Source organism: Pelmatolapia mariae, linkage group LG1 (assembly GCF_036321145.2).
Source record: "Pelmatolapia mariae isolate MD_Pm_ZW linkage group LG1, Pm_UMD_F_2, whole genome shotgun sequence".
Classification (NCBI taxonomy): domain Eukaryota; kingdom Metazoa; phylum Chordata; class Actinopteri; order Cichliformes; family Cichlidae; genus Pelmatolapia; species Pelmatolapia mariae.
The window spans coordinates 38,931,022-38,949,522 of record NC_086227.1 but is presented as its reverse complement, the minus strand read 5'-3'; the positions used below and the strand labels follow the sequence as shown (position 1 = coordinate 38,949,522).

The following is an 18,501-nucleotide window of genomic DNA, read 5'->3' as shown; positions in this document are numbered from 1 at the left end:
TGGATCGCAGCTTACACACACAGCCACTAGTCACAAACACTGTTGCATGTCAAGGCAGAGATCGACAACAATGAGGTCAATAAATAAATAAATATATTAAAAGTAAGATAAAAACTAGAATACAAGGAGAAATGTCTAAAAATGATCAACCACATATCATTTTCTTTGTTATTGACACATTTAAGTCCAGATAGTTATCATCACACCACTTTACAAATTCAGGTAAATCACAGTGCTATCAGAAAACTTAACTATAAGTCTTTTCTCATAAGACGTCCTGCAGATGCCGGTGTACATAATAAAAAGAAGATGTGCCAGAACAAAGCCCTGAGGTGAACCAGAGCTTGACACAATCCCACTGGACATTTGTCCGTTAACAAGGACCTGGACAGTCTCGCGCTCTCGCACAAATATGAGGCTGCATCTTGTTAAAAGCAGAGGAGAAATCAGCAAACGGAAGTCTTGCATACAGACTGTGTTTAATATAAAGAGTTTAATGTCATCCACACTTTTACTTGGCTGATAAGCGAAATGCAAAGGATCAAGTTAACTATTAATGGAGGACATAATGATACTTTTTAAAATCTTTTCATGGATTTTCATCACTAGTGGTTTAAGTGCAGCTGGTCTAAAATAACTAGTTAACGGACTGTTAACAACTCAGTGTCAGGAGTAGGGATCTTCTCACGAACCACAACAGTGGTACACTTATCTTTGGTTGACATAGAAGCACGCGCCTCCTCCCCGTCTCTTGTTGGTCGTCTCGACTGAACGGTCAAGACAAAAAGCAAAGCCAGACCCTGTCGGTTTCAGGTCTTCATCTCGATCCAAATGACCGACTCTGTACATTGGACAGGAGGATTGTAATTAAAACAACGTAATTACTGTTAATTACTGACGTGGTAGCTAAATTTCAGTAGGTGTGAAATCTCAGTTGTATTGTTTCTCTAGACTCAGCTGTAAGTTTGAATTGGTTGGGAAGGAGTCAGGATCCAGAAACTACAGGAAAATGTCGGCAGCCAGTTTCACTTAAAGCAAAAAGGTCTTTTTCAGCTCACACTAATTTCTCTGCATATTTGTATCCTTGCAGCAACTATATATGTAATCATGCCACTAAAACATTTGACTGTGTGTTTGTTAAGATCGCACCACCATACATTCATAAACGTATTACATGGGAGAAAATAAAAGGGGGGGATGACCTGACCCGCACACTGGTGTTTCGTTTTGACTGATGATACTGAAACAAAACCAGCAGCTAAAAATGTAATGATTTATTATTCAACAAATCAAATATTGAATATTGTGATGATTTGAGCTGGCTGTGCTGTGAACCTTCCAGAACATAAACTGTTCCTTCTTTTAATAATAGGAGTCACAAAAAGACAAAAAATAAACAGAAGCAGAGACACAAAGAGACCACTTACAGTCAGAAACTGATCTCTTTGCCCGTTTCTTCTGCTGACTTATATTCTCCAGGCATGATCGACTCTTCTAGTGTCCAGTCCTGACCTGACCCTGAATGCTCACTATCTTTATAATTGGCTAACAATCTCACCTTAACAGTTTCCCAGGATTACACCTGTAGTCCTTCCTGCAAGCTTCATCTGAACCCCATACCTGCTTGGTGTCTCTCCAAAAGCGCTCGTAGGGCCAGTTTGAGAAGTTAGTTTGTGATTCAGAAAACGCTGATGTTTTTACGAGTCTCGGTCTGATTGATTTGAACATCTGCTGCAGCTGGATCCAGCAGCTCTTTCAGGTTCAGCTCTTTTATTGTTCTGATAGTGTTTCCTTCTCTTTTCTCTCATGCTGCCTACTCACAGGAGGAAGTTGAACCAGCCAGGTAAACACCTGTGTGTGAAACAGCTCTGTGTTCTCGTGATATTTGTGTAGAAGCCGGGAACGTCAGAACTGTTAGACTCAAAGTAATGGACTTTGTATTTTCTGCCCTGACAGTAAACCCGAAGACGAGTGAGTAACCACCATAATAAAAACTAAATACTGATCTGATTCATAAGCCGATCAGCAGGCATATTGCCAAATAGCGAGCAGCTTGAAAAGCCTATCAATGAGCAGAATGCCAAATAGTGAGCCGCTTATCAACAGGCAGGATGCCAGAGATCGAGATTCTTTACGAAAAGCACCAATAGATGAGATGCCAGATAGCGAGCTGCTGTTTAATCCTTCATTAAGCTTCGCTGGATCTTCTGCAGCGCCCCCTAGTGTCCTGTAAAATCCCTCTCACAGTTATTAATGCACGTTTCTTCCTTAGCAAAGGGATGATTGCCTGGATATCTCAGGGTCTGGAGAAGGTTGTTCCTCAGCCTGAGTTGAAGAGCAAAGAGCCGCCCACAGCTGAGCAGCCGGCAGAGGTACGCCAGCACTGACTGATGGACTCCAGCAGCTTCGTCTGAAAGCTGTTCATGTCTCGGCCAAGTTACTCCTGGCCAGTCCTTAATTGCACCTAAGCAGTCAGCATATTTTGAAGGTCTCACTGTTGTTGTAAATAGTGTTTGTTTTAAGTATCTGACCAAACCCAGCCATCGACTGTCAGCTAAAGTTATTAAAGCTAATTTACATCTCTGATTTCAATTTTATTTTAAACAAAAAACACATCTGGCTCTGGAGTGTTTAGATCATTAATAGTTCTTTTTTAAAAAGTTCTGCTAAAGTCCAACATCCACCACAATCATTTAAAGAAATCCTGAACACAATCTGAAACCCCAACAGTGTGTGGAAACCTAAAAGTAATCTTAAACATTGAAAAATCATTGATTACAGATTCTGCAGTGTTTCCATCTCCATGATCATATTTTTAGCTTTTACCAAAATATTCCTGCCTTAGTCACATACTTGTTTCTCCTCAGGTGCGTCAGGCTGCACCTGCTCCAGGTGAGAACAGACCTGAATATGTTTGCAGACACAGGCTGGATTTTAGCTGCTGCTCAGTCAATCATCAGTTTCCTTGTATTTCAGCTGCAGAGCCTCCGGTTACTGTGGTGGAGGTGAAACTGGACCGAGACGACAAAACTGAAAACAAGCCACCGAGGTCAGCGTCCTGTTTTACAACATTATCTTTCCTTTAAATAAGCTGCTTAATTTGCTTAGAAGCACATCTGCGTTTTATTAAGATGCAGGGGCGGACAGATGCCGTGAGTCGTTTGGTACCAAGCCACTAGGGCTGAGGCTCGAGTGTGAAATTCATGGTTTTCAAGGTTTTTATCGTTTTTTAATTTCATTTTTTTAATGTCTTTATTGTTAACTCGGTTGCCCTGGGTCTTTTCCTTGTGTTATGAATAAATCTTCTTTTTTTTGGTACCGGCACTGGTTTTATTTTGTTGTATTTATCTGTGACACCTTAAAGGCCGGTCCGTGAAAATATTGTCGGGCATAAACCGGTCCGTGGCGCAAAAAAGGTTGGGGACCGCTGCATTAGATGTTAGAGGTGAGAGATGGGTGGGTAAATGAGACTCAGGTGAGGATGATTAAGCAAAACATGAAGTAAAACTTGAGATAGATAGAGGAGAAAATGAGACAAACAAGACATGAACAGAAGGTTAACACAAAGAAACAGAGCTCAGCCACCTCACAGGAACTAACTGTTTGTGTAATATTTCAATCTGCCTGTGTTCTTACTCACAGCATGATAGACTGGCTCAAACAGGGCATCGAGAAGGTGGTTCCTCAGCCAGAGATCCATGTTCGCTCAAAAACGGAGGCTGAAGCTCCAGCTACGGCAAAAGGTATCAGCCACAAATCATCATTATAGACCTGTTTAACTCAGAGATGGTCTTTCATGTTGTGGTGGTAAATGTTTGATTTGAACCGTTTTGCTTGGTTGAGCTCAACTGAAGCATCGTGTTCTGCTGACAGCTGGAGAAACGAGAGTACATATTCTTTCTAAAACAAACATTTGGACATTTAATCACCATCGACTGGCTGTACTTTTGTGACATTTGGTCCTGGTTGAAAAATAGCTCCAAAAGAAGAGATTGTGCCAGTGTTGGAGATGTTATATACTTTTTGAAAGTTGCCTGGACTAACCTGGTGGACTTTCAAACAAATGAAAGGTTGTTTAAAATTTGATGTAACCCTTTTTTTGTCAGTTTGAAGGAAATATACGATTGGACTTCATTTGTTGCAAGACACAATGTCATGTCTGCCGGCATTCTTTGAGCTCCCTCAAAAGTTATAGACCAACACAGAGGTCAGCGTAGTTGTAGATAACCTTCACAAAAACCAATAAAATCAGCATTTTTTGGAAATACATGTTTAGATATTATTTAGCAAGATAAACAACGTCCCTCCTCAATCCGGGCCAACGGCACCAAAAACTGTCCCGATTCGTGATTGAGGTGTGAGACAAACGACCACTGGTCCAAGTGCGTCAAAACAATGGTTTTATTAAACACATGTGTGGGAAGATACACAACACTACATTGTCAACAGAGATCTCCGCTCAAAGCATACTTTCAAAATAGTTTTATTATGTCAGGGTTCACGGCCTATATGGTTGTCTCACCCTCCAGATGTTTCCTGTCGACTTATTCATGGCATGCTTATCTTTACCACCTTCTCCATCACTAGTTGCTAAGCAAGCATACAACGAGATATGTTTCACCTTTACCCTAGAAATAAATCTATGTGATGCCTGTGTGTAAGCGTGTTATGCATTCATTCACTGCACTCCAAGTCACTCCCACAATATATCAGTTCAGACAGTCACGCTGAACGAAGCTTCTGACCTTCACAGGACTGAGTGCTTAACTCTTTCATGAGCACATATGCAATGTGTGTAACAACATGATTAAAACTATATGTTTAATAAATTGAATAAATGTTCTCATCAAATGCCACTACTCAAAGCTTAATAAAAAGGATGTAGAAGAATAAACATGATATAAAAATGATATAATTCCCACAGCTTCCTGATTTTTCAACTATAAATGCAGTTGCTAACAGCAGTGTAAGCTAACACTAACGTCCTCTGATCACATTAAACGTCCAACATCTGTAATTCTACTTAGCCTCTTTCTGCCAGATGCCTTTTCTTGGACATGTAAAACTTTAGGATTCAGTGGTGCTGTTTTGTAAAATTATGTTAATCTGATTTGCTCCTCCCCTTTTAAACAGCTGAAGCTCCGCCTCCAGCTCCTCCACCTGTCCCCAAACCAGCCCCAGAGACCGAGAAGTGAGTCAAACCTTTGTCACGGTGTTGTGTGCTGTTTTAAAGTCTTTAAAAAGGGAATCAGGCCCTGCCGAATGATCTATTTTACTCTAAATTGGACCATAATTTACAAAATGAACATCATGTTTCATTCAGTAAGATTTAAAACTAGTGATTTAGACCATAAACTCACCAGGAAGGTGTTACTTAGCTCAGAGATCAGGTGAGCAAGAAGTACATTTTCTCACAGCCTTCTACAAAATCATACCAGAGGAGTCGCCCCCTGCTGGTCATTAGGAAGAATGCAGGTTTAAGGCAGCTTTGCAGCGGCTTGATTTTTCAAAGCTGGAAGCTCAGGTCTCTTCTACTTTTGTCCTCACAGGTCCACCAAGGAAGCTGAGGAGCCACCAAAGTAAGTGGAAACATGTTTATGTTGAGATAGCAAAGTATTTTGTCCTTGTTAGGAGGGAAGCTAGCGTCAGCTAAGTGCAGACAGAAGAAAAGCAGTTCAGGGTCAGGTTTGGTCCTGAAAACCAAACAAACCATCCCTCCGTGATTCCATGCGGATGTTGACCGTAGTTGTCTAAAGTCTTCTTGTTGTTCTTCCAGCATGATGGGCTGGATCGTCAATGGAATCGGTCGCATGTTGCCTCAGCCCGTGCAGAAGTCGGTGAGTTGCTGCTACACGACGCTCAGCTCTTGCAAAGATGCCATAAAATCCCAGTTAGGTCAGGTGACCTGAAGGTGTCATCTCTTTCCTTCATACAGGATGCAGGAAATGACGAGGTGCAGACCAGTAAGTACAACAACAACACAACATCAGAGTCGCATCACACTCAGTTGTGAGTTTATTAGTGGCTAATTGTACGACAAGCAGCTTGGACAGAAAATACTGAGATACAGATAATTTACATCCACCCATCCCAAAGGGAACAATACAACAGGAAACACAGCTCGATGACCTGATATAAATGCACGTGAAAAGGAGACTTTTTATATGCTGTAGCTTGTTTTGAGCAGCCACCACTCACACATGAAGATCCCAATATAGACTTTCTGAAGTTGGCTGAAAGTTGGTTATAGAAATCATGCTGACTGAAAACCTGGTTTATCCTTACACTGTGACTCTTGGAGTGGGTGTAAAATGAATTTGGTTGTTTGGATGCCTTCATTAAATATACTAAAGTTCTATATAAAAACATTTGCTGATTTAAAGGAAGTGAGGTGGGAAATTTCTCGTGTTTCATCCTTACAACCAAACTTTTCGATGACAAACACCCTAAACTGAGCCACAGATTTAAGCCAATTAAAAAGTAATTTTCTTACTACATCTATTTTTTTAGAAGACCCCACTTATATTATTCTGTGACACGTGCACTGGCAAATTGATTGATTGGTTAGTGGTAGGTCAGGGGTTGGTGTCAGTGATGAGGCAGACTCTAACTGGGCTGCTCTTCTCCTTCTGTTTCAGGGGGGAAAGGCGGACAGAGCCCCTTAAAATAAAAGGAGAAGGAAGAGCGGGACAGAGTCGCTCACACTGACACTGACAGCAGCAGACACTTTAACTGACTGACGGACACTCAGAGCTGTTTGCGCACAGCTACGGCAAGATTCAGTCCTGTAGCGCTCACAAAGCTGCACTGCTTTCAGGTTTTGCACAGCTATCATGCGTAACTTAAACTTAGAAAAGGGGCACAATTATATGATTTTATTCAAGGGGACTCATTCTGCTTCTGCTCCCTGTTTTAATTGTTTCACTCTAACAGAGTAGCTTTGCATGATTCAAAGTCCAAAATAATCCTTTGTCTCACACCGGGTCGTTGTTCATTCACGAAGTTCTTTCTTTGTCTGAAACATTATGTTAGCTCCTCCCCCTTTCTTATGATAAGCTGCCCTTTATAAGGTGGGCGGGGCCCTCCGTGTCTGAAATGACCATATTAGGGTTATTCTCACTCTATGACATCATTCAGATCAACGAGTAGAAAAAACTGTGTGAAATTAAGTGTTCACAGATGCCTGAGCCTTTTTTATTAGAAACTTTGCCCATGTTTAATATGAACTTCCACCATCTGAACAGGAGATATTTGAAGGAAAATAAACAAAAAGCAGAATATGTCCCCTTTAATGAACACCAGTTATGATTAGGAAGTCTTTATTGCTATGCTCCGTTTAAAGTCCAAGCCTTTGGTGCCCCTTCATACTGGGAACTCTGGATTGCTGGTAGTCCACGTCGACTGCTTGCTTGGTAAAGGGGACCAGTTGTTCTCATTTCCAGCTCTTTATTTTAATCCTGGAACTTAACCAGAGTAACTTGGCAAGATTCTCAGGTGAAAATAATTCTCAGACAGGAAACTACTTTATGTGAACTTTACTTTATCTGAAACGAGCTGCTTTAGCTCCCGTCTCTTCAAGGTACCCATCTCTAAAAGGCCACTGCCTTCTGATTGCCTGACTTATGGAAGCCTACAGAGGGGCAGCACCTTGTGTTTTTGAGCTGTACTGTCTGTACGTCATGAGCGTGCTGTTCCTGTAGCCAGTGACTTCAGCGTAGTCTCTGAAACTTTGAATACAAATAAACATAAATATGTTTATTCATATTAAAATGATACCAGCCAGAAAGTGAGGTAAAGCACAACTGGTCCCCTTTGAAGGTTTTTGCTAAATCATTGCAGACAACTACAAAGGAAGCCTTTTGCTTAATATTTATTATAATAAAGACATTACTTGGAAAAAAGGTGTCTGTCGTGTTGTTGTTATAAACCTGAAAAGGACAATAGACCTATCAATCAACCAATCAATCAGTTATCAACTGTTCAAAAAATCTAATCGTTTCTAGCAACTTTAGCTATTTTAGGACTCAAAGCACATTTATTTCTAAATTCTTCAATTAAAATATTTATTTCAGACATGCCAGTTGAGTAGCAGGTGCTTAAATACTTCACAATATGGACCAAAAGGAGCAGTTTGAAAATCTAGACGTTCTAATAATTAAACCCGCACATCTAAAACAAATGAAAATGCAGTTACTCAGTATGAATTACCTGAATTACCCCAAACACAGTCCATTTCTACTCTTTAACCTTTTTAAAGCAAAAGTTTCATGCTAGCCATCTGTTAGGATTATTAGATTGAAGTATGTTTCTTATTACAACCTTTTAAATGAATACTCCAGCTTTTACTGCACCTTCTTGGAGACTTCTAAACACATAAATATAGTGAAAGTCTTCAGCCCTGTTCTTCCTGCCATGTGCCATTCAGTCAGTATCATACAGAAGAACACAGACCTGGTGCTGGAGGACATTGAACAGGAAGAAGTCAAGGAAACAAAGCCGGAGGTGAAGGAAGTGAAAGAAGAGCCACAGCTGGAGAACAAAGAGGATGTGAAGCCATCCAAAAAGGAGGTGAGCCTGACCTGACCGAATGACTGTAACACACAGCTCTGAGCCACACCAGCATAATATGCTCACTATGAACACAAGTATTTTAAATCAAATTGTAGTTCTGCCACAGGTAACATGGTACTAACATGGTACTAACCCATGTGGACGAGTGGTATGGTAGCAGCCCTGCAGTCGTAGTCCCAGAAAGGCATGACAGCACTTCAGTTACCAGTACATGTCCTTCAGGATATCAGTATCCCAATGCCATGGGACAATCAACATGGTAATACCAGTGTAGGCACTGTGTCTATTTATATGGTACCATGTTTGGTATTATGGTTCCACAGTAACTACAGGGCACTCCACCATGGTAGCACCAAAGTAATGGCAGCACTTCTATTACCACTGTAGTAAAGATTGTAGATGGTGTATATACTTTTGTCCTTAAGAACAAGGGTCCAATAACCCCAGTGGCATTTGGAAGGATAAGTGTTAATACCAGTGCTGGTACTGTGGCCATCTAAATGTTACCATGGTCATTTTTGAATAAACGCTTTCAATGGGAAACTGGTACTACCAGAATAAGTTATTTAGTAAGCACTTTAGGTACTGCAGCACTTCAAATACCACTGTAGTACTGGTTGTACCATAGTATGTTTTGCAGAGCCAGGATACCAGTGTTCCAGTACCAGGGCAAAAGTGAAACAGCAGTAGAACTTTAAACACTGTGGTAAATAGTGTGATATATGGCAGCGGTCCCCAACCTTTTTTGCGCCATGGACTGGTTTATGTCTGACAATCTTTTCAGAATCAGACTCCAGTCTCAGTACTATGGGGAAGGATAAGGTAATACTAACGAAGGCCTTGTGTAAATGTTATCATGGTGCTACCAGAGTTCATTAGATGACTGATGACTGCTCGAGTGAACTGTTGCTACGTAACTAAAATCATGGCTGGTTGCAGACTGAAGATGCAGAATCGCAGGTGGATGAGTTGAGTCCACTGATTGAAAGCATCAAAAAGGAGGCTGGAGAGGCAGTCCTAGCTCACATGGAGGAAAGGTTAGCCTCAGTCTTTTGTCTCATATGTGCAATAAGGATGATGATGATGATGATGTCTCTTGGGCATTCTTGGCATTCTTAGGGAGCAATTTTAGCAAGATGTCTTTGTTATTTAAGTGTCACATAATTTATTCTTTCCATGACTATTGATTGATCTTGTTACAGGCTGCAGCAGGAGCGTCTGGAGGCAGCTCGTGTGGCCGAGGAGATGGCCAGAAAGGCAGCGGAGGAGGCAGTCCGCCAGCTCGAGGTGGAGCATTCAGCTAAGATTGTAATAGAAACGCTACCAGAGTCCAATGAACAGTAAGTCACATCAATTCAAAACATCACGCATAAGCAGCGCCATGGCAAAGTGCTCTAACCTATGAGCTTTTTGGGATTTATCAGGAAAAAATCCTTGTAGTATCTCAAACATCTGAGCAGTAGTATGGTAAACAGAAAACAGTCCAACGTGACCTGAAACCTTGAGTTGCTCCTATTTGCTTTGAACAGGCTGCCCAATATCCTGGAAGAAGAAAACGAGGATGATCCAGAGTAAGTTTCCTTTCGTGAAGCCCAAATAACAACGCTGCTGTCTTACATGCTGCTGTTGTGCTCCTAGCTTAGGCTGCTGCAGCTTTTATATCACCTGAAAGTGATGGGACAGGTGAAACAACGTTCTTATCTCAAACACAATCCACATAGCACTTTATATTTCAAGTGTTGTGTTGAACAGTGTGTTAAATAACTTACATGCTACTGCTGAACTCCTATCAGCAACATGTAAGTTTTCATGAAAAGAGACATTTCCCAGCTCTCTTTGCTGCCTTTAACAACAGGCTGGTTTCTCTCATCTTTGATTGCACTCAAATCAAAGGATGCCACGTTAGCTAGTAACATTAGCTAACAATAACTAGAAAAAAAACTTTTTCATCTAATGAATGCTGTCTAGCCAAATTGAAGTTTGGGGAAATGAGGATTATCGTCAGCAGAGCATTTTATTGATTGGGGCTCTTTGATTGAAAGCTGTCAATCTTGGCTAATATAAGCAAACAGTAGCTTACTTGTTAGTCTTAAAGATTTGTAAGTGAAACCTACAAATCTCACACACCTCACTCCCAGGGCTGTTTGTGCAGATAAATTAGGTTTTTCTAAGTTACTTTATCAGCTAACATTACAAGCTATCACCACATTTCTGTGGATAGCTTACATAGCTAAGTTAGCTAGCTAGCTAACAGTAATGTCCTCAAGTTACTTCTTGAAAAAAATCGCTGGAGTGTAAATGCTTATTGGCTAGTTGGCTACATCTAAGTTAAAACCAACTGCTAACACTAACTAGTACTACATGTAACGTTATACTGTTCTGACCTTAGCCCTCAACACAAAGCAAAGGTGTATGGCATCAGTGTCACTGTACAGGACATACAGGTCATACAGTTTGTAGAAAGATAACAGTGCAGAACATCTTTTGTGTATATCGCATTCATTTTGTATCTCATGCTAGCTCATGGATTGAGAGCTACAGACCACTGATGTCAGTTTATACACCACGAGTGTCATTCATAACAGCTGTTTTTATGTCACGCCATCTGTAACATTCATCCCTGAACACTGACCTTCCACATCAGTCAGGTTCTGCAAACCAGTCGACTGGTCATTAAATGTCAAAAAAATAAAACCTCGAAAAATTTGACTTCCATATGTTGTAATTATGAGAACATCTAAAATACGAAACACGAAACACGAAATCGTAAAAATACTATACATTCAGGTCCCATTCAAAGAACAGGCTGTTGGAATAGGAAGCATTATTGTTGGATTCAGCCTGTTTTTCTTTAAATTGATAGAAAATTGATTTGAGATCGCTGCTGTCGCTCTGTGCGACTTGTTTCTGTTCTTGTAGAGCTATGAAATATTTTGTCAACATTTTCAACATAAGGCCTCCAAAGGTTTGCTGTGTGTATATCCATGTGTCCATGGATAACAGTAGTGTAGTTTGTGGACAGTTTCTGCTGGTAAAGCTCTAGCCTCTTTAGTTTAACAGCAGGCTTCATCTTTACCTTCGCTGCTCTCCGCTTAGCTCTGTCGCTACCGCCTTTAGCTTCAGAATGGATGAGCTCAGCTGTCTCAGGTGTCTGATCGGGACTCTCCATCAACATTTGCTGCACGCTGTTCAGGTTACAAAACCTGCAGGAGGACAGTGAAGACAGCACAGAGAATCAGAGTCCCGAGGAAAATAAAGTGACAGAGGAAGACAAAATCAAGACCACTATTGAGGAAGAGACTAAATGTGATCAGTAAGTTTGGTCATAGAATTTGGTCTGCTTGTAGAGTAAGAAACTAAAAGATACTCAAATAGTTTGCACATATTTCCTACACACAAGCGTGCACTAAGAGGCTGACGTACCTGTTGGCATTATCAGATCTATGAAGCTTTAAACCTTTTACAGCTTTTTAGAGCAAACTGAAGTCCTGCCCTGTTCCTGGCTGGTATCGCTTCTTTTTAACAGAAGGTGTTTGTTCGAACTTGACTCGCTCCACTAGGAGCTGAAATCAGTTTTGTCACTTGGAGAATATCCTGAAGGATAAAACCAGAGGGCCGCGCAGGCAGTTCTCCCATAGCTTCTTCCTCAAACTTGGTTCACAGCTCGTTTACTTTTCCATAACACAAATGTTACCTGGGTACTAAAGAGTCCAGTGTATTTGCAGGAGTTGGTTGGCCAAATAAAACACTAACAGGTTTTATTTGGCTCCTTTCTAGCTCCAATGAATAAGCCCTCCTAACGAGGAATGGTCCTTTCAAATCTTCAAGTTGTCATTCGGTTGTTAAACTAAAGCTTTCAGCGCCTTGAGGCAACTGGTGTTGTGATTTGGTGCTACAGAAATAAAATTGAATTGAACTAAACTGTATACCCAAGATAAATGTTAGAGACTTTTTAAAAATTTGCCATGTAGTTAAAACAAAATCCAGCCCTGCCTATGATGGGTCACTGATGACGTCCAGCCTACCTACACATTGTTTAATTTCCTACATGTGTTTTGGCCATACAGTTCTTCTTTTCAAACATTTTAAATGTGTCACATTAGTGACACCTGTACATAAATACATATTTATAAAAAGTTCAAACCAGGCCAGACTTTGAACAACACAACTTCACACCACAGATTTAACCTAAGAAGAATCAGCTGATTCCTGTTGTTAACGGTGAATGTCAGCCACAGCCAGCCGAAGTAACTCAGTTGGGAGAGCGTTAGACTGAAGATCTAAAGGTCCCTGGTTCAATCCTGGGTTTCAGCAAGCGGACAATTTTTTTGGTGGCTGGAAAGTGTAGTGGTAAGACCACACACCCTTGGAGCGGAAGTCGCAAGTTCAATTCCCTCCCAGTATCCAGTAAAGGTCCTGGCTAGGTCCCTCATGCCAAAGGAATGCCCTGGAATGGCGCGGCTACGTCTGCAGCCTGTCCGCAGCTCGGACGTGACACATTTCACTGCATGTTGTACTCTGTATGATTATGTATGTGACCAGTAAAGCTTGTTTTGTTACCCTGACAAAGGCCTGACTTCAGCAAACTGGCATGATGGGTTCACATGGAGTCTCCTGGTAAAGCTCTCTTTGGTCTCCAACAACAGTCGGCACTAATAGTAGATGGGCTGTTACCGTCTAACTTTCTGTTGTTAGATGTTTCCTTTGTTGTATGTATAGAGGGGCTTTCAGAGTTTACGGTTATCCAGAAATCAGGACAGGACTTTGGTTCAAATAGTTTTTATGCCCAGACATTTACTATGCACTACTTCTGTAGAAGCTTTGTTGCTTCTTTCAGTTTTTCCAGTTATTACATTTATCTTTATTTTCTGCTGCGTCCTGCCTACTTTTCTTCTGTGAATCAGGGCAGATCTCAAAAGGTAGGTTGGATTTTTTTATAGGCGGTATAACCACACAGAATAAAGCAGTTCTGTTATGTCAGCCAGCTACTGTGTTTCACCTGCTTCTGGTGGCTTCATTATGGTTAACTATAGTTGAAGATTCAGTCCAAGATACAGCCAAGAGGGCACATTTTCCCTTTGTATAATCAATTACCTTGATTACTTAGAACAAAAAATACTAACAGGTCCAGACACAGCCCAGTGTTATCTTCTTTAGCAATGCTGTTTGAACAGGGCAGGTATTGTAATCGATTATATTGATGTTCTCAAATATTGTTGACAGCATCCTGTTATTTCTAATATAACCGCCAACAATTAACAAAATAAACCAAACTAAACTGGCTCACCATTTCTAGAAAGAATTTGATGTGTTTAAATGCGATTTGTGTCCTCTGTACACACTTACCCATAATAACAACGTTATCCAGTGAACGGCAAAAATGAGAAAAGATCTCACCTCAGATATTTGCCCCATGGGGTTCAGGGTACAACCTTATGTCTGAATGTTGGACCAGTTGCAAACATTTTGTCTCATAATTTAGAAAAACAGGACCTAAGAGTACAAATGTCAGTATTTCCCAATGAGATCCTTCCACAGTAGATTATACCTCAAACAGAAGCCACTTACATTGCAATTGTAAGTTTTCCTGTGCCCACGTGCTTCTCACTGAGATATTCACCTCACACTGTAAACTCTGACATGAACGTTGCTGTGAATTGTTGCTTGTCAGTGCAGATGATGTCAGTGGAAGGATCAGCTCTGCAGCTTTTGTGGAGGTCTGGTTCGCTCTTCTATGATGTTAATGACGGCTGCTCCTCTTCACCAGGTGCATGGTAGACGTCTGCCCAGCTGAAGATGAAATCAAAGCAACAACTCAAGTGGAAAAGGTGGAGCCCGCTCCAGACGAAACCCACAAGCCCCCAACTCCACCCACCGAATCTGAAGCACCAGAGGAAGCCACTCCTTCAACAGATGCAGAACCAGTCTCCCAACAACCTGAGCCACTCCCTCCAGAAACTCCACCCACTACCACGGATCAGGTGATGGTCTCCTGGATTCTGCTTTAGTAGATGGTAGTTTGGTGATCCAAGCAGAAGAGTTCTCTCAACTGGTTGGGAATGAATCGGTGTCCCTCCATGAGCTTGAAGATGGAAGAGCACAGAGGGAGGTGTAGTTATCTTTCCTTAGACTGCAGTTGGTGAAAAATGTGAAGGTTCCTGTAGTTAGCAAGACCTGAGAACAAGGAGGAATGTACAAAAGACCGAGTCAAAGTGGCTCTGAATCTTTGTGGCTTCTTTCCCGGAGAGCAAGAGGAAGAACCTGGTGAAAGTCAAAGAGACAATCCAGGAACTTGAAGAACTTATTATTGGAGGACATATTAGAAAAAGTTCTGGACTTGAAAGTTCTGCTGACCTGGTGCCAGATACCACTGGCGCTGTTATTTATTGGTCTTAATTTTTTGGTATGTTCTCACTTCCTAAACCAGCACTCTACAACCTGAATTATACGTACTTCGAAGAGTTAATCTCTGATTAATTTCTTCTGATTATCTCAGATATTTCACCTAAAATGTCAGAAAGGAGTTCCAGCTGCTTGACTTTGTCCTGAGCTTTCAGTGTATTGAGTGGTCTTCATCAGAGGACCGAGCTAGCTAAGCTGTCGTGGAGATCAGTCTGTTGGTGTTAAAGGTCATTAGCTCGTGTGGACGTCGGTGATAAATCCAATTCCTGTGGTTCCTTGGGAACAGTTGGAAAAGAGCATCTCTACTTGAGAATCACTCACTGGCTTTCTAAGGAAATTTCAACCATATGTCATGTTCCTGTGACTCCAGGGCAGAGTGACAGTTATATCTTGTTTTTAATAATTGTTTTCTTCTTACTTCTCAGACCAGCACAGCAGAAGCAGAAGAAGGTGGATGTGGAGGTGAGACTGAAAAATCAGGTTTTATCTGTTCGGTCTTCTTGTTTCTCGTTCCGACTTCTTTCTTCATGGATTTCTTTGCCCTTCGTTACCTTCACTGGTCCGGTTTTAGGAGTTCTCACCTTCTCACTGCTGTTTCTCTGTCTAGTTCCTGACATTTGCTCTCCGATAAAGAGCTTTCTGCTTCGATTCCCTCATGCTGCCGAGTGTCTGGAGAGCTGCACAAAGCTGATGCGTGACCATAACCTCACCCCTCCCACGCTCTCCGTGCCGGCGCCGCCGCCAGAGCTCGCCCAGCTGACCCAGGAGCTGTCGCAGCTCACCAAGCAGGCGCAGCAGTGCTGTATGAGCATCTACAGCCGCTTCAGGGGCCTTAACTCCAACTCCCAGGATCCTTAGCAGCCGTAACCCCCAACCCCCTCCAGCAGACTCCTAGAGACACCTCATAGACTTATAATCTGTGTAGATCAAAACCTTTGAAGTGCCAAACCAAACAAACACACTTCCAGTGCCTCTGAACGCTCCATCTCCCCCCCATCCTCACTCCCATCATGCTCTGCAGCTCCGCTGTGCTTCACCATCAGCTGCCAGCTAAGCGCGCCACAGGTAATCAGGAGGAGGTGGATGTCTGAGCTGCTGTAGGCTGTGTGCTTGTCCCTTTGCTGTTTTTAATGAGTCTTTTAGAGCTGAATCACCAACAAAACTGGGCAACAGAATCTCCATGTTTACCTCGCGATAGTCTGTGTGATGGGATTTGTTACTGAAGAGTTCTTTATCTGCCACGTTGTTGCCCCTGGTGATGGATTTTCACGAAGCAGCGTGATGCAGATTTCCTGTGGAGGCCGAAATATTTAAGCAAGCATGAATCCGTTTTTGCTCCATTTATGTGGACACAGGAAATCAAAACTGGACTTCAGTCCTGTGATTCTCATTTAAGCCTGAAGAGAAACTCCGTGACTTTACCTGCATCATATTTTCTGTGACCTGTTAGAATAAGAGAGGCCATTTATCGAGCTGGTAACATTAAATGCAGGGGGCTTCTGTCGATTTGGGGTTATTTCCAGACAGTTTTACATATTTAATGCTGACTAACTCTTGTAAACACCACACATCTGTAAACTGGAGAACACACTTGGCCTGTAAACGTATAAAAATTAATATATTTATTTAAATACACATTTTTCTTACCATAAAACCTCATCAGTTCTTTTTGTTTTGTTCTCTGGATGTGTCCAGAGGCAACAATCAGCATTTTATCATCTACAAATAAATGAAAGCAAAAGTTTAAAGTTGCGCTGGTGCTTTGGAAACAGCAGTTTAACACGTCGACCTGAAATGCGGTTCAGTTGAGGGCGAGTTTATTCGTGTCGCAGGAAGACGTCGCCTGAGGTCCAACTGCATTTATTTTCTGGTCCTCAGAAAACTGCAGTAAACGTTTGGCTGAAGCTTCAGAGCTGAAGGTGGAGGCGATGGATGTGATGGAAGGGAAAGGTCTGAACATCCCCCAGATTATCACCACCCCAGAACCAGAACCGAACAATCTCACAGCCCCAGAGCTCAGGTAAAAGACGACGTGTATGCTGCTGCTCACGGCCTTGAGGGGGCGCTGTTACCACGCTAAGACATGTAAATGTATGAAAGCATCAATGTTTAATGTCTGTGTTATCCTATCTTCATGTCCAACTCTGCATCCTTTCATGGTTGTTCTTGTCCTGCTAAAACATCTAACAGCTCCAAATATGATTAAAAACACAACGCTGAGTTAAAATCAATGTAAATGGTTTCCTTAAATCTTTCTTTAGCTCCATCCTTTCTGAAACTGTTTGAACTGATTCATATCTTCATGTTCAGAGGCCTGCACGCCAAAGGAAGTTTGACATACCCATGTTATCACTGTCAGGGTCAGAGGTCACCTGAAGGTGGTCTTCAGCTCCATAAGTTAACCCAGGGTTTATCTACCTGTGAACATGTTCACCTGAAAGAGGCAGAGCTTCTATCAGAAACATGGACAACAGCAGAATCATATTTACATATTTATCACATATTTAACTAAACACAGATGTTACGGTGTGTGAGGGGGAAACACTATCGTAGTATTTAAGTCTAAAAACAGACGGTCTTCGAAACCTTCAGCACACAAACATCCAATTAATTTTACAGGAATGGAGACGTGCTTTTCCAGAGATCCAATTGGCCAGTAGGCGGTATTTTTGTATCTGCTGATCTCAAAGATAACCAGAAATCTTCAGATATCAATGAAATTCCTCGACGTGTAGCAACAAGAGACGGAATAAACATGCAGTGGGCGGGTCCTAAGTCAATATTCTCGCAACTTTAATGAAAGCAGGCACCAATGGGAGCAAAGGATATTTGTAACTGACCAGTAGTGACAAACACTACTGGTCAATACACACTACAATATACACTACTTTGTCAGTATGTCTGTGAAGGTTCTCAGTCATCCAGGTCATCGTAGTCAAAGGAGTTGCAAAGAAAAGCGTCTGGACTTCTTTGAGTTGCTTGAAGACGTTTCACCTCTCATCCGAGAAGCTTCTTCAGTTCTAAGGTCAAATGGCCGAGAGTCCCAGATTTAAACCCAGTGGGAGTATCCCCCCAAAGAGGGACAAAGGACCCCCTGGTGATCCTCTAATCACATGAGCCAAGGTGTGAAAGCGGGTGTGGGACCTAATCAGCCAGGGTTTCGGGTGAGCTCATTGTGAAACCTGGCCCCACCCTGTCATGTGAATTCCTGAGGTCAGATGGCCCAGGATGTGAGTGGGCGTTAAGGCGTCTGGGGAGGGAACTCAAAACTGGATTATAGATGGCAGACAGTTGGTGTCGTAAACCACCGCCTCTGTTCAAAGATGGTCGCTCACAGTGGACATAGATGGCCTCTTTCACTCCTCTTTCAAACCATCTGTCCTCTCTGTCCAAAATGTGAACATTGGCATCCTTGAAAGAGTGACCTTTATCCTTAAGATGCAGATGGACTGCTGAGTCTTGTCCTGTGGAGGTGGCTCTTCTATGTTGTGCCATGCGCTTGTGAAGTGGCTGTTTGGTCTCTCCAAT

The 18,501-nt window shown here is 41.9% G+C and overlaps 1 protein-coding gene across 2 annotated transcripts in view; it reads left to right on the top strand.

The window, feature by feature from the left end:
• cngb1a (cyclic nucleotide gated channel subunit beta 1a) overlaps positions 1 to 18,501 on the top strand; it is a 38,516-nt gene that overhangs the window by 6,482 nt on the left and 13,533 nt on the right. The window contains exons 6-24 of one of the 2 annotated variants that reach the window (XM_063480670.1): positions 1,824 to 1,843; positions 1,957 to 1,971; positions 2,273 to 2,372; positions 2,868 to 2,892; positions 2,977 to 3,049; positions 3,643 to 3,743; positions 5,134 to 5,191; positions 5,550 to 5,579; positions 5,777 to 5,837; positions 5,936 to 5,963; positions 8,426 to 8,568; positions 9,511 to 9,608; positions 9,774 to 9,911; positions 10,101 to 10,142; positions 11,765 to 11,884; positions 13,476 to 13,490; positions 14,339 to 14,552; positions 15,399 to 15,435; positions 16,852 to 16,993. In XM_063480670.1, coding sequence (XP_063336740.1) covers positions 1,824 to 1,843; positions 1,957 to 1,971; positions 2,273 to 2,372; positions 2,868 to 2,892; positions 2,977 to 3,049; positions 3,643 to 3,743; positions 5,134 to 5,191; positions 5,550 to 5,579; positions 5,777 to 5,837; positions 5,936 to 5,963; positions 8,426 to 8,568; positions 9,511 to 9,608; positions 9,774 to 9,911; positions 10,101 to 10,142; positions 11,765 to 11,884; positions 13,476 to 13,490; positions 14,339 to 14,552; positions 15,399 to 15,435; positions 16,852 to 16,993 — 1,460 coding nt within the window. The remainder of the gene's footprint in view (positions 1 to 1,823; positions 1,844 to 1,956; positions 1,972 to 2,272; positions 2,373 to 2,867; positions 2,893 to 2,976; positions 3,050 to 3,642; positions 3,744 to 5,133; positions 5,192 to 5,549; positions 5,580 to 5,776; positions 5,838 to 5,935; positions 5,964 to 8,425; positions 8,569 to 9,510; positions 9,609 to 9,773; positions 9,912 to 10,100; positions 10,143 to 11,764; positions 11,885 to 13,475; positions 13,491 to 14,338; positions 14,553 to 15,398; positions 15,436 to 16,851; positions 16,994 to 18,501) is intronic. The other variant, XM_063480678.1, reaches the window with a different exon arrangement.